Source organism: Lagenorhynchus albirostris, chromosome 14, assembly GCF_949774975.1.
Source record: "Lagenorhynchus albirostris chromosome 14, mLagAlb1.1, whole genome shotgun sequence".
In the NCBI taxonomy this organism is placed as follows: domain Eukaryota; kingdom Metazoa; phylum Chordata; class Mammalia; order Artiodactyla; family Delphinidae; genus Lagenorhynchus; species Lagenorhynchus albirostris.
Genome location: NC_083108.1, coordinates 65,516,712 through 65,530,554, shown reverse-complemented (window position 1 = coordinate 65,530,554; position 13,843 = coordinate 65,516,712). Strand labels below are relative to the sequence as shown.

The window sequence follows — 13,843 nt, the reverse complement described above, 5'->3', positions numbered from 1 at the left end:
CCAGGCACTTCCCAAGCCCTGTGCCCCAACCCCAGGGAGGTCTCAGTCTCCTGCACTCCCTGAGCAGCTCTCCCCATCTGTAACCTGCCAAGAAGGCCGAGAGCCGGCCCAGTGACCCCCAAGGACCCTAATGCCCTGGGAGCTAACAATTCCACACACAATTGCATGCGTGTGGTGGAGACGCAGGTGGACATGCTGGCCTCTAGGCCTGGGCCTGAGTTGTACCAGCCCACCGGGGCAGGCCTGTGGCCTCGCACCCAGCCCAATCCCACGGGCAGTCGCAAGATCTGACCATTGCCGGGTTAGGACCCAGTGTGGGGGATCAGGTGAGACCTCACACACTTGGAAAACTGGGATGACAGAAACACCCAAATCAGGCAGTGACTCACAAACTGACAGACAGATGGACAGACCCCCAGAGCTGGACGTGCGGCCAGGAGCTCTCTAGCTACAGGTCAGGCAGCCCCAAGAATTCTGGTTCTAAAATCCCCATCTCAGCCCAGGACATCCCTCGAGCCAAGGCCCAGGGCGGCCCCTCCAGGGAGAGAAGCAGGACCCTCCCCAACCCAAAGACAAACTACAAACAAACACCCCCTTCCCAGGGTCCAAGGGTATAGGATCCTGAGGGAGTTGCCTCCTAGGTCTCAATGCACTCGGGGAAACGGAGGCCAAGGGGAAGGGGCTGGCCCAGGGCGCCCGACCGCCACTCACCGGGCTGGGCTGCGCTCCCTGCTCCTCTGATCTTCAGCCCCCAGGTTCCCAGGGGCAGGGTGGGCGCACTGCCAGAGGTCTGGACCCGTTCTGGCTTTTCTGGGGAGCCACCACGACCTCTGAGTACGCTGAAGTCACACCCTTCTTCCCTTCCTGAGCGCGGGCGGGTCTGGGCTGAGGGTACCCGATAACCTCCCCAGCACATCTGTGGGGCCCCATCGGGCCACAGCGGAATCCCAACTCACAGAGCAGGGAGGTGGCCCCTCTGTGACAGGAAACCCCGGCCCAGATGTGCAGAGCCTCTGGCCCCAGCGTGCAGCCATCGAGGGGAGAGGGGGCTCCAGGTGGCCTCCAGGCCCCTGTCCTGTCCCCCCAGCCAGGGGAAGCCCAGTGTACAGACTCCCAGGTGCACACTCTGACTGGCCCCCTCCCACCCCTGCTCCAGGAGAGCCCTGGTTGCAAGAACTGACTGCTCCCGTGAGGGACAGAAAGAATTCAGGCGTGGTCCAAAAGAAAGCAGGCAGCAGCCTGAAGGAGAGGTGCTTTAGGGCTCCCCTCCTTGAGGGGATTCTGCAACAGGCCAGCCACACCCAAGGTCCAGGGAAGCTGGGGGACCCCCAGGCAGGAGGGTCTGGGAGTCTCTTCCCTGTTCTGAACCTTCTGGGCTGTTCAGAAGCAGCAAGTAATGAAGAGAAAGCCTGGACCTCAGAGCCAGGCAGCCCTGGACAGGAATCACGTGACCCTGGCTAAGTCACTCCACCTCCCAGCGCATAGGTCCTTTGTCTGGAGAACAGCGATAGCTCATCTACGCTCTTGAGGTGAGAACTGAGGGAGGTGAGGCCCGGAGCCGGCAGAGCGGGGAGAGTCCAGGACCTCAGGCAGAGGGGCCCTGGGGAGCTGTGGGGCAGGCATGGCCAAGGCCTGGACAACCCCAAGGACCACAGCCTGGCCTGCTCACTACAAGCTCTTTATTAACAAGTTGATTAAAAAAGAAGAGAGATAGAGATGTAAAAATACTTTTTTTGGAGGCCCCAGGAAGGGAAGGCACTGTCAGAATCCACTTGGCCAGGAAAGGCAACAGAGCCAGAGGCAGAAGGGAGATCAGGCCTTCTGGGGAGCAGCTGGCCCACCCAGGGCGCTGAGAGGGGGAAGGCTCTGGCCTCAGGCAGGGAATGTGCAAATGCCGAGGCCCCGCAGGGAGTGATGGGTTGAGGGGCTTCCTGGAGGAAGCCCTGAGCACGGTGTTCCCCTGCGATGGGCAGACACGCGTGTCCACGTGAGAGCCAGTGTCTGCACGCAGCTTACATACACAGAGCGGAAGGAGGAGTCCCCCGACAGGAACATCCCAGAGCTTGAGTAAAAAGCTTTGAGAAGTCTCTGGAAGCTTGAGGACAAGGGGAGAGCCTGGAGGCTGCTGTTCCCCTCAGGGCCTCAGGAGCCCAGACCCTCCTGCCGATGCTGGAGGACCTTGATGACACTGCCAATGCCATCCTCAGGAACCTGCAGGCAGGTGGACAGAGGGAGGGGTCAGGGCTGCCCAACTTCCTGGGCCAGCTGGGGCCACCTCCTGCCACCCCACCCCCTCAGCGTCCCTCCAGGGGCCCTGGCCCCAGCCAGCAGCGCTCACCAGGGCATGGTCAAAGTTGAAGGTACTGATGTAGTAGGCGGAGATGTCGGCCGCAGCCAGGGGACCTGCGATCTGGGCCACAATCCCACACTCATCTGAGGGTTGAGGAGAGGTCCATGTGGATCGCCCTGATCCCCACCCCCACCCCCAGCCCTTCCCAAGCCCCCGACACATGAGGTGCAGCCCTCACCAAAGCCCAGGGGCTGTCCGCCGATGCGCACCATCCTCCACAGCTCCCCTGAGGAGCTGGTCAGCAGCAGGTCACTGGGGAACCTGGGGAGGCAGGTGGGCAGTGGGCAGGGCACCCCTGTCCCCTCCTTGCCCCACTATGAGCTCCCTGGGCAGGTCAGCCTGGTGACCTCGGAGTCTGCCGCTCTACCCCCTCCCTCCCTGGGGCTGACTTAGGGCCTGTGGCCCACCTAGGGTCAGGGGTCACATACTTTTTCTGCGTTTCAGCATCCATGACAATGGAGATGTAGCCCTCAATGAGGGAGAAAGCAAAGAAGGTGATGGAGCTGGATCCAGGACCACCGGAGGCTGCCTCCTTAGGGGGACTGGGGAGGGAGAGTAGGCTCAGGTGCTCTGTCCACTCCACCTCCCTGTTGGCCTCCACACCTGGGAAGGGACTGGCACAACTGGCCCTGGGCAGACCCTCCTGTCCCTGGGCCACTTTCTCCCCTTCCAAGCACCCTGACCTCCTGCTGGTGTAGGTGGGGATGGGGGAAGATGATGAACCCTGCTTGTGCCAAAGACACAGAACCCAGGGCCGGAGGGCCTGCCAGGGCACAGCTCAGGGGTGGCTCTGCCCACACCAGAGGGGAGGGCTCCAGCTGCGGCATCAGGACCTTGCCTGAACCTCAGTGCACGATACATGTGCATCGCAGGCTGCCAGGAACCCCAGATACAGAACAGGGCACAGAATCCGCAGAACCAAGGGATGGGCGGAAGGTGGTGGGAAAGAGCACGGGGAACAAGATATGAGGACAAAGAGACAAACGCAAACAAGGCCCACCTGTGTGAATAGAAGAGGACATCAATGAGGGTGGTGGCGATGGCTGGCAGCGTCTCAGGGTCCAGCGTGAGGACACAGAAACGGTTCTCTGGGCTCTGGATGGGATGGACCGTGGGGCTGGGCCCTGCTCCGGAGGGACAAGGTGGTGGCAGGTGAAAGGGCGACTGTGGGCTGCGACGCCCCCTGGTGGCCAGCCAGAGAGGAGGCCTGGGCTGGGTGCCGGGTCACGGTCTACATGCAGGTACCTGCCTGAGTTTTCCTGGCCCCATCTCCCTATCTTATGAGGGGGTCAGTGTCAGCTGGTCTCCCTAAGCCCACAGACCCACCTGCACAAGGGAAGGGGCCCAGTGGGAAGAGGAGCCCCTGCCCAGGCCTGGGTGTCAGAGGGCGGCCCTCACCATGCTGGGCACGGGGAAAGCCGTTGCTGGAATCATCCCTGGCAACGGGCACAGGCTCCCCGCCCACCTCTCGATAAATGTCGAACTCCTGGGCCAGCGTGTGCATCACCACGGACAGGTCCTGCTCTCGCACCTGGGCCACAGGAGATGGCACAACACATGGGTCCCCAGGCACCCATGTCCACCCTGCCCTGCACCAGCACCTGCAGGAAACTCACCAGGATGAAGTCTGTCTGGTAGGTGGACAGCATCAGCACCGACACGTGGTGCTCGGCCAGCGGTGCAATTACTGAGCGGGCGATCTTGGTGACCCCAGCAGCCTGCACTGCTGCGCCACTGTGGGATGATACGTTCAGCACCAGCCACGTGGCCTCAGCCACTTGCAGGAACTCAGATGGGGGCAGCTCTGTGGGGCAGGGGGCACATGCCCAGTCAGGGCCTACAGGGCTGGACCCTGCCCTCAGTTTCCCTGTCTGAGCCTTGGAGAGTTCTACCAAGGTCAGGTCAGGTCTGGAGACTGGAGCTGTCTTCCTCCCCCAAGTTCTGCTCCTGAGACCTGCATGTCTGCAAGGACTGAGAGGTGCTTCAGGTGTTGGCCTGTCAGGGATTGTAACTTCCCAGTTAAGATAGGAGCTCCAAATCCAGACAGAGCTGGGTTCCAATCCCAGCCTCACCATTTACTTTTTGCTGACCTGGGGCAAATGATTTAACTTCTCTGAGCCTTAGTTTCCTCCTCTGTAGAATGGGATGACAGTGTCCTGTGGGTTCACAGATGCCTTATACCACATGGCACCACCAGGGGGAGCCAGCAGACCACGTTGGCTGGGGGACGCCCTTCCCTCTGAGCAGACCCAGACTTTTCTGCTGCACAAATAGGGAAACTAAGGCCTGAAGTGGTGCTATGCGGGATGGACCAAGCCCCAGTTGGCTGGCCTGAGGCTCCAGGCCTGTCAGGATGGGTCAAGCTGGCAGGAGTAAAAGGCAGATGTCAGCTCCAGGGACCAGGGAGGGACCAGGCTGGCGTCCAGTCCAGAGCAGGGGCCACAACCAGGCGGGCTGCTAATCGCCCAAGCACAGCTAGGAGGCCGGCCAGGATCCTGCCCTGGGCTGGCTGCCTGCATTCCTTCCCCAACCCTCAGACTCCTGGAGTCGCCAGACCAGTCCAGGAGGGGGTGACCCACACCAGGGAGAGAAGTCCAAGGAGAAATAGTCCAAAGGCAGATGGGGGTGGTGGTGAAACAGCCACAGAAACCCGATTCTTGCTCCAGAACTGTAACTGAGGCCCTGTTGCTGGCCTGCGGCTGCTAAGTGTCCTCCACACACAGCCCCATTATAAAGCCCTCGTGGGACCCTATAAGATCAGAACCGTAACTATACCCACTTTACATAAGCGGAAACAAACAGCTCAGAGAGGGGAAGTGACTTGCTCAAGGGCACACAGCCAGTGAATAGTGGAAATGGATTCGAACCCAGATCCATCCTCCTTCAAGGCCCCAGCTCTTGCGACCTTGGATCCTAACATTCGGTGAGAATCTGGCAAAGAACGCAGTTTCCTTCCCCTACTCCCCCTCCCCAGCCCAGCCCCCACCTTTGAAGCCCTCCTCGTCCACCATGAGCGTGTAATCCTCGGGGGTCTCCGTCAGGCTGAAGAACTTGCACCTGGTTGGGGGGCGGGGGCATCTTCAGCCTGGGTGGGGCGGAGGGGGCGGGTAGACCCCCGCCGGGCACCTCCCTGCCCCCTCAATCCTCAGTTTTCTCCCCAGGACAGTGGGGTGTGTGCCCCATCTCCGGAACTGCGGACTCCTTTCCGCCTCCCCGACCTCTGCAGGAGCCCCCTGCCCCTCCATTCCGGGAAGGAGGAGAGGCTCACCCGCGGCGACAGTCCCGGAGCGTCGGACCTTGGGCCCCCAAGACCAGCCCCTCTGACCCGATGGGAGGCATCTGTAAAAAGCTCCCCGCGGTCGCCAGGAAGGAATGCCCCCACCTGACACCACTAGGAGTTAAGCATTGACCATCCCAGGCTGTTTGCGCCTTAACCGGCCCTGGGAGGGGGCCTCACGGGGCCGGATAGGCGGCGGTCCCAGGGAGCGTAGGCCCAGGCCGGATGGCGGCCGGGGGCGGGGGGAGGGAGGGTGGCAGAGAAGGCTCTCCCCGCCTGCTGTCGCTGGCCCCGCGGCGGTCCTAATCTCCCGACCCCGTCCCAAAGCGACAGTGGAGCCCACCCCCATATGTGCCCCGAACCCGGGCTCGCACCGGCTTCGGCGGGGCAGGAAGAGCAGCTTGATGAGCGGGTGGGTGTAGAGCCAGAGACCGGGGCGGGCGAGGCTCAGCACCCGCACCCGGTGCTCTAGGATGTGCAGCTCCATCGCTGCCCGCACGGAGCCGACCCCGCTGCCAACCTGGCCCAGGCCGTGCTGGGGGCGGGTCGGTGGGGGCGGTGCCGGGGGGCTTAAAGGAGCCGGTGGGCGGCCGAGTCCACGCCGCCACCTACGCCAGCTCCCTGACGGCCACGCCGTGCGGGACGGGCGGCCAATCCAGGGTGGCCACGCCTCCTTCTAACGCCGGAGCCACACTCCTCTCCTTCCAGCCCGCCGAACTCCGCCCCTGCTGCCTCCTCCCCCTCGTCAGTGGCTCGGGAATCACCCTCTGACCCCACCCGCGTCGAGTCCTCTAGGCCCAGCCCGTGCCTCGCCCCCTCTCCGGGCTCCGCCCTTTCCGTTGGACGCCCGCTGCGGTGGGGTCCGGAGCCAGCGGATGCTTGGGGTCATTTCTGTCCTTGGGCCCGCATCTTATGATTAATTTCACTGAGCCTTGGAGGGCCACAAGACGAACCGGGGCTGGGCTGGGACAGAACGCTGCCCCCAAATCCGTGGAACATGGAGGGGTGGGGTCCACTGTGCAGCCCAGGCGACCCTGTGGTTCTCAGCCAACAGTGTCCTGGCGTCTTTCCCCCTCCTTCCTCTCATGGCTCAGCATGGTGCAGGGCCACCAGAGCTGGCTGGGGTGGCGGAGACAAAAGACCCCCAGCAAGGGCTGTCCAGGACTGGTGTTGATACGTACCCCTCCGTGCTTTGTGAACCCTGTTAGTGGACTGACAAGGTGAAACCTAACCTGGACTTGGTGGCCCCCACATCTGTTCCTCTCACCCAACTTTCAGAAAAGGGAGGGCTCCAGCCACCTCTGAGCAGTATGCTGTGGGGTAGGGAGCTGAGGGTGGCCAGGCCTAACACTTGCCCAAAACTCAAACTTTGGGGGAACAGGGCTATGCATCTGGGGCTCACTGGGTACTCAACTCTCAGCAGAGACTTAAGCCTGCAGTCATTAGCAGAACTTACGTGGCCTGAGCACATCTAAACTTGCTTCATGCCCAAGCAGGCCCCCCCAGCACTGGCAGACACCCCAGATCTGAGGCTTGATAGTGCCAACTTGGGCTCATTTCAACATTAGGGCTGGCCTCCTCAGGTCTATGAAAACCCCAGTGCTGAGGAGGCACCAGCACACCTAGGCTGGCTCCTAGCAGGATGGAACACGCTCCAGGGGCCCTTGTCTGGCCTGAGCGTCTGCAGGCCTCAGATGCGAGGCTTTGAACCAAACAGGTTAAAGCAGGCCTCAGGTCTGATTGGGCTCCAGCAGGCCTGAGCAGGCCTCCTGCCTGCTCGGGGGCCTCTACTGTAGGCAAATGAAAGTGGGGCAGCACCTTTCCCGCTGGACTCTCCGGCATGGTGGATCCCAGTGGAACACTGAAGCCACCACATCCTGGCCAGTCCCCTGGAGGGCCAGGGGGAGGGGAGTGTCCTCTGAACCCCTCATCTCGTTGATGGCAGGTGCAGATGGGGTAGGGAGCCACAGGGGTGAGGGGTAGGAGGTAGGATGTGGATCGCTTGCTCTGACAGGTTCATGCGACACTTGACCTCCTCAGGCCTCAGTATCCCCAGCTGTACCAGAACAAGATGTTCCAGGCTGAGGCCCTGCAATGCCTAAAAGCTCCCAGGGAGGCTCTACTCCTCTCTCTCCCCCCTCCCCCATGGCCTGGCCCAGCTTGGTGGCCTGCCAGGAACAGCCACTATTGTTTGACTGGAAAAGCTGCTTCCTCAGCAGAAGGGGGGCCTCTCCCAGGGACACCCTGTCCTCGCCCTTCTGGTCATCAGTTGTGACCACAGTGCCTGCATGGGTCCTCGATGGCAGAGTCCGGTCACCCTAGTCAGGAGAGGTAGTGAGGGGCTCTGGGTACAAATCTGGATCAGCTTCATCTTTCCCACTCAGCTCCTCTGTTTCCTCATCTGTAAAATGGGGATAATAATAAAGCCTACCTGATCAAACACGTGACACAACCAGTGCAGCCAGGCATATTATAAGTGCTCAGTAAATGGCAGGCGACCTTTTATCACAGATCCAGATTTCGCCCCGCACCCCTCTAACTTTGATGGAGGCCTGGGCTGAGCATGTGAGGGCATTCATGATCACCCACCCTTGGCACCAGCACCTGACCAGAATGAGCACTCAGTACCTTACTGGGGCCCAAAGTGGCATCCAGGCCAGCCCTTGGAGGAGGAAGACCCTGAAAGGACCTCCTTAAGGAGCCCCTCCCCTTCTGTGATGGGTAGGCATCAAAGCCTGGGAGCAGGCCCTGCTTTGCCCCAGCACTGGTGACCCTCCCTCATCCATGGCAGATGGTGGCCATGGGGCAGAGGGGATGGAGTAAGGGGATACAGGGGCCAGGAATAAGGGCTGGCCCTAGACCTGGCATCTCCTCTGGCAAAGGTACTTCTCAGAGAGGTTCTAGTGCTGGGCTGTGACCAGGATGGGGGGCTCTGGAGGGTGTGCAGAAGAGATGCTGAGCACCAGGGTTGGCACCCCCTTCCCAGTCCCTAGCTGCACAGCAGCTCTCTATACAAGCGTTGTTTTATTTCTGTACAAAACCATGTTTCTATTTTACACAAAGAGCACCCCACCCTTTTCCCCTCCCTTTCCCCTCACGTCAGTGCCCTAGCCCTGGGGAGCATCCCCTCAGGAGGCGGGTGCTGAGTGAGGCCCCACCCATCGGCCCTCACTTCTGCCTGCCCCAGCTGGGCCGGCCCGAGCTCCACTCTGGAGAAAATAAATAAGGAGGCTCAGGCAGAATCTGTGCTGGGCCAGCTAGACTCTCTGCCGCCCAGGGGCCAGGCAGCCAGGCCCTCAGAGAGTGGGCAAGCCCTGGAGTGTCAGTCCGTGAACCGTGTAGGTGTGTGGAGACCCCAGCCCAGGGGCCTGAGCTGCCAGGGTTACAAGTAGGTGTCCTCACTCTCCTGGGACGTCAGGCTCTCCTGGGAGCAGTGGTAGGCTGAGTCCTGGGGAGCTGAGTCTTGGGGGTCCTGGTAGACCGGGTCCTTTGGGTGCACATCCCGTGGGGGACATGCGTCTCCCGCAGCAGCTGCCACCTTGGCTTGACTTGGGGTCGGGGGCTTGTCCCACTGCCCACTCGCCTTCGCCTGCTTCCGTTGCTCCTTCTGGACCTGCTTGGGCGGCTTGTACTTGCCTTTGGAACCAGGGAGGGGGGCATCTGGGGGCAGGCGGATGGACGGTGAAGGTTGCAGGGTGGGCCACGGGCCTGGATCTGCCTCCAGGATGGCCTTGGCACCGTGCAGCCTGGGTGGAGAGTGGCACTGCAACTCACCCCGGGTATCCTGCCAGCGCCGCAGCTGGATGAGGTGCTCACGCTCTATCTGACGCTCTGTCACTGGCAACTCTACCACCTGTGGGGGCAATGACAGGCGGGTGGGCACCAGGAAGAACCTTCCCTTTCTGCGTCCCAGCCTGGGCCCCTGCTCTCCCTCAGCTCCCCAAGCCCCGGTCACTAAAGGCTGACCACGGGAAGGGTGGCGGGTCTGGACCCTGTGGTGGTCACAAGTCCCAGAAGTGAGTGCCAGGTGAGCCAGGCACTTGAGACCCATTGCCTTAGAGGAGAGAGCTCATGAGTCCACTTGCCTAAATATGTGTCACCTCATTACAGCCCCAGAGAGACAAAAATCCACAAAAGAAAGAAAAAAAGGCTGGGACTTTGGTGGTGGTCAGTGGTTAAAACTTTGCCTTCCAGTGCAGGGGGTCCCTGGTCGGGACCGCTTCCCTGGTCGGGAAGCTAGATCCCACATGCCTCGGGGCCAAAAAACCAAAATATAAAACAGAAGCAATATTGTAACAAATTCAATAAAGACTTTAAAAATGGTCCACAAAAATAAGAAAAGAAAGCCAAGGCCGTGGTTGTAGGGCCAGGGAGGATGCGGGTGGTGGGTTGCACCTACTTTTATTCCCTAGAACCTAGGCCTGTTCCCCCTCTTCTTGTTCAGACAGAAGAATGGGGCCTGTCCACACTGCTCTGGGCTGCTGAGCACAAGGCCTCAGGGGTAGAGGGCTACCAGGCCCCCCGCCAAAGGGCCCTCAAGTCTCCCCCTCCCTCCCGGTGGCGAGGGGAAGGTGTGGGCTGTACCTCCTGGACCAGGAAGGCCTCCTGCATGATCTTGGGGCTGAGGCTCCGCAACCGCTCGATGGTCTCATACTGGCCTTGGCAGGCTTTGAGCTTCTCAGGGGAGCCCAGTGCGTGCTTCAGCAGCACCAACCCCACCCGGAAGATGATCTTGACTCCTGCATGGGGGAAGCGGGCAATGAGTGCAAGGGGTCCTTTAGAGAGTTTCTCTGGAAACAGAGGCCTCCTGTGGGCTGGGCTGGGGGCAAGGGTGCTCCCCTGAGCCCAGCCCAGTACCTTCGCAGAAAAACATGTCCCAGACACGCAGCACGGAGCTCCAGGGCAAGGTGCGCGAGAAGGCACACATGAACCACTCTGTCATGTAGAGCAGCGGGTCGATCTTCTGCTGGCTGAGGTGCTTGTGGGCCACGGGAGACACCTTCTGTAGCAGCGAGAAGAGGATCTCCCCATCCAGCTGGATGGCCTCCTGGGGGGACAGTGAAGCCACAGGGCCATAACCATGGGCCCACAGCAGCCAGGGCGGGAACTACGCCCGGCCCCAGCTCCAGGCAGGCATCCATTCGTTCCTCAGGCGGCTAATGTTGCAGGGTGTCAAGCTCATGCTGGGTGCTGGGATACAACAATGAGCCAACCAGACACAGCTAAGTCCCCCTCATGGGGCATGTCGTGCAGAGGGCCAGACAGACATGAATTACAGAAGCAATGAGACCAGAGGGAGGGAAGAGGGAGGGGGCTGAGTGACCAGAACATGGCAGGAACAGGAACACTGGGGGAGCGTGTGCCGGAGGTGCCACCTGTCAGAGTCAAGGACAGCTCCGGAGGGCTGAAAGCTGAGGGAAAAGTAGAGTTAGAAGTGGAAGGAAAGGGGCAGAGGTTTAAGCCTATGACAAGGCCAAGGCAGGGAGGAACTCGGTGCACTGGAGGAACAGCGATCCTGCCCAACAGCCTTGCGGCTGGAGGCAGCAACGGAGGGAGTGTGGGACTGATGAGGCTGGAGCCTGGGAGCCCTGACCCTGGCAGGCCTTGGGACTTCAGCCTGAAAGCAACAGAAGTCTGGGAAGGACTTAAGCAGGGACAGGAATGGCTTAGAGAGTTAAGGCCTAGACAAAGGGCATCCAGGCTGGGGCGGGTCTGAGGCCAGGGCCCAGGCCCAGCACGTACTCACCAGTTTCTCACTGTAGTAGCCGGGCAGGTACTTCTCACAGATCTGCACCAGGCACCAGAAGGCTTGCTGTGGGCAAAAGAGACGTGAGGCCTTGCTGCTGGCTGTTCCCTGCCCGCCAGCCGCTTGCCCGCCCGAGGCCTGGTGGTACCTCAGCAGGCATGTGCATGAGCAGGACGGCGGCGATGGGCGCCTGGGCCTGGCAGTAGCCCTCCTCAGGTCGGTACAGTGTGTAGGCCTTCAGCACACGGAATAGGTCCTGCTGGCTGTGGAGAGGCCAAGCGGGGCAGGAATGACAGGTGTGACTCTGCCACCCACTACCCTCACCTGTGCCCCACCAGATCGGACCTGTCTCAGAATTGCACTTCCCTGGAGAGGGATGTGACCTGATTGTGGTCACCAAGGGGTCAGTCTCCCACTGTAGCACATCGACTCTCACCTCCCCCATTTGACAGGTGAAGGCAGCGGCTCAAAAAGAAAGCAGGGGTCAGGGCCAGGGCAAGATGCCAGATACAGGGTAAGGATGTGTCTGGGTTGGAAGTGTGGGCCCCTCACTCAGCAGCTGTGGCCTCTGAGTCAGACCAGCTTTGTTCCAGATGTCTGTCTTGGTCCCAGGGCCTGGCTTGCCATATCTCTCCTCTCCTACATACCCTCTGCCCACCCAACTCTCTCTATCCTTCTTTCTCCCCACCAAAACCTGTTTCCAGAAGAAGGCAAGGCCAGGCAAGCCCTAGCACTCTGGGGAGTAAATGATGAAGTTGCCCCAGACGTAAGAGGAGAAACTAAGAGGACCCATCAGACTCAAACCAAAGAGGGGAAACTAACAGTGTAGTTTGGGGCCCCCAACTCCTGGGACCCCAAGATACCCTCAAACTCATTTACCTCCTCTCTCCCCCTGAGGGAAAGGGCGAAGAGCCACCTCCAGCCCACAAGGCCCAGCCTGCTCACCCATGGCCCCCCCGGGACACAAACATCTCGTGGAAAGGGAACTGCCGGTGCAGGTCACGCTCAATCACATCCAGCCACTTGGGGTCCCCGGGGGACATGTCCAGCTCCTGGAAGCAAGGTCAAGAGCATCTCTTAGGAGTTAGGGATGGCTAGGAGGATACAACTGTCCCAGGTTTTGGAGGAGCACCCACCACCAGGGAAAATGTCCACCCGATCCCATCAGAGACTGGGTCTTCCCAAGGACAGGACAGAAAGCTTGGGCAGGGGCAGAGACAAGCAGAGCAGAGTCCTGGAAACCCTGACAGGTGATCCAGGCTCCAGGAAGACCAGTGTGGGTAAGAGTGTCCATCATAGCTGTGGCTTGAAATAACCTCTAGGCACTTCATTCAGGACTCAGACACCTTATGTTACACCCTTAAGATGGAAGGCGACTATCAAAGCAATGGCTACCACCTGGAAGCACCACTCTGAGCACAGTTTAAGATGGCACCCGTGGGCCTCACTGACTGTCCTCCTCAACCCCCAAAAGGCAGGTCCTATCATTACACTGTTCACAGATGAGGAAACTGAGGATCAAAGAAAAGCTACTTGCCCAATGCCTCGTGGTTAGAAAAACGGTGTTGCTGGGCCTGGAAGCCAGGTTGACTCAGAGCTGTCAATCCCAACTCCTCTGCTGCCCATCTCCCTGTACAAGTGGTGCCACATATTCAGGAAGGTGTGTGTGTGTGTGCCCTGCTGCACTGAACACTGTAATGACACCTGTCAAACCATTAGCCTTGGAGCTATCTCTGGGTGCTGGGGTTTCAACAAACTTTTACTCTTTTCTTTGAACTTCCGTGAGCATTTTAGCATGAGTTCCATTTATAAAAACAAAGCTACTACACACAAAACAGTCACTACTTGGTCATTTGAAATGTTCTATATCTTGACTTGCTTGTTGGTTACATGGGTATTTATTATTTGTCCAAACTCTGAACTGCATGGTCAAGATCTGTGCATTTTACTTTACGTAAGTTCATACCTCAACTTTAACCAAAGAAAGAAAAAAATCAACAGGAAGGAAACCTAGAGGGCTGAGCAGAGAAGCAGACAAAGTACTCATAGCCTGCCATGCTGGGAAGTGTCAGGAGAGGCCCCCAGGAGGAAGGCTGGGTCCTCAGCAAACACATGGATGGGTGTAGACCCAGGTACCTGCCCAGCAGGTGACTTCATATAAGTCCCTTTTGCCTTTTGTGCCCCCTCAGTGGGGGTGTCCCAGCACTGAAATATGGACCCTCGGGTGCCAGGTAACTTGACATGAGAGAATAAGTACTGAGAGAAAAAGCTGACGCAGTGCTGGAGGCTGGAGGGTGGAGGGAGGGGCCAAGCGCTTCCACGGAGGGCCCTGGAGCAGGCACATGGCTGAAGAGGTGGACGTGCAACCTGTAGAGCCCCGCACACCCTCAAGATGGGGGCCTGTGTGTGTCCTATGCACCCTGCAGGTCAGGCCCAGGGCTGGATACTGTCTGAGTACAATGCAGGTTTG

General features: G+C 59.8%; 2 protein-coding genes across 3 annotated transcripts in view; both read right to left on the bottom strand.

The window, feature by feature from the left end:
* Positions 1-1,664: 1,664 nt before the first annotated feature.
* On the bottom strand, positions 1,665-8,489 carry CASTOR1 (cytosolic arginine sensor for mTORC1 subunit 1). Of its 2 annotated transcripts, none has more exons than XM_060120783.1 (9): positions 6,002-8,489; positions 5,337-5,407; positions 3,967-4,154; positions 3,749-3,881; positions 3,351-3,474; positions 2,779-2,892; positions 2,529-2,611; positions 2,339-2,433; positions 1,665-2,211 (listed from the first exon to the last, which is right to left on the bottom strand). In XM_060120783.1, the coding sequence occupies exons 1-9, from the start codon at positions 6,112-6,114 to the stop codon at positions 2,143-2,145; spliced, it is 990 nt and encodes a 329-aa protein (XP_059976766.1). In that variant the 5' UTR covers positions 6,115-8,489; the 3' UTR covers positions 1,665-2,142. The 2 variants fall into 2 exon arrangements, with proteins under 2 accessions (XP_059976766.1, XP_059976767.1); XM_060120784.1 differs by lacking the exon at positions 6,002-8,489 and adding an exon at positions 5,619-5,904.
* A 143-nt stretch (positions 8,490-8,632) lies between these two features.
* The window catches only part of TBC1D10A (TBC1 domain family member 10A), a 30,190-nt gene continuing 24,979 nt past the window's right edge, over positions 8,633-13,843 (bottom strand). Inside the window, exons 4-9 of the mRNA XM_060120782.1 lie at positions 12,319-12,425; positions 11,522-11,636; positions 11,374-11,439; positions 10,485-10,674; positions 10,212-10,366; positions 8,633-9,480 (exon numbers count right to left, since the gene is read on the bottom strand). Of these exons, the coding sequence (XP_059976765.1) occupies positions 9,010-9,480; positions 10,212-10,366; positions 10,485-10,674; positions 11,374-11,439; positions 11,522-11,636; positions 12,319-12,425 (1,104 nt within the window). The 3' untranslated portion in view covers positions 8,633-9,009. The remainder of the gene's footprint in view (positions 9,481-10,211; positions 10,367-10,484; positions 10,675-11,373; positions 11,440-11,521; positions 11,637-12,318; positions 12,426-13,843) is intronic.

Bases quoted from the DNA above. Each gene is read 5' to 3' on its own strand.
- CASTOR1 (XM_060120783.1), bottom strand. From the start codon at position 6,114: ATGGAGCTGCACATCCTAGAGCACCGGGTGCGGGTGCTGAGCCTCGCC. The intron at 3,475-3,748 runs GTGAGGGCCGCC...CCTCCGGAGCAG, and splicing joins CTTTCCCCGTGCCCAGCATG to GGCCCAGCCCCACGGTCCAT. The intron at 2,612-2,778 runs GTATGTGACCCC...CTGCCTCCCCAG, and splicing joins GATGCTGAAACGCAGAAAAA to GTTCCCCAGTGACCTGCTGC.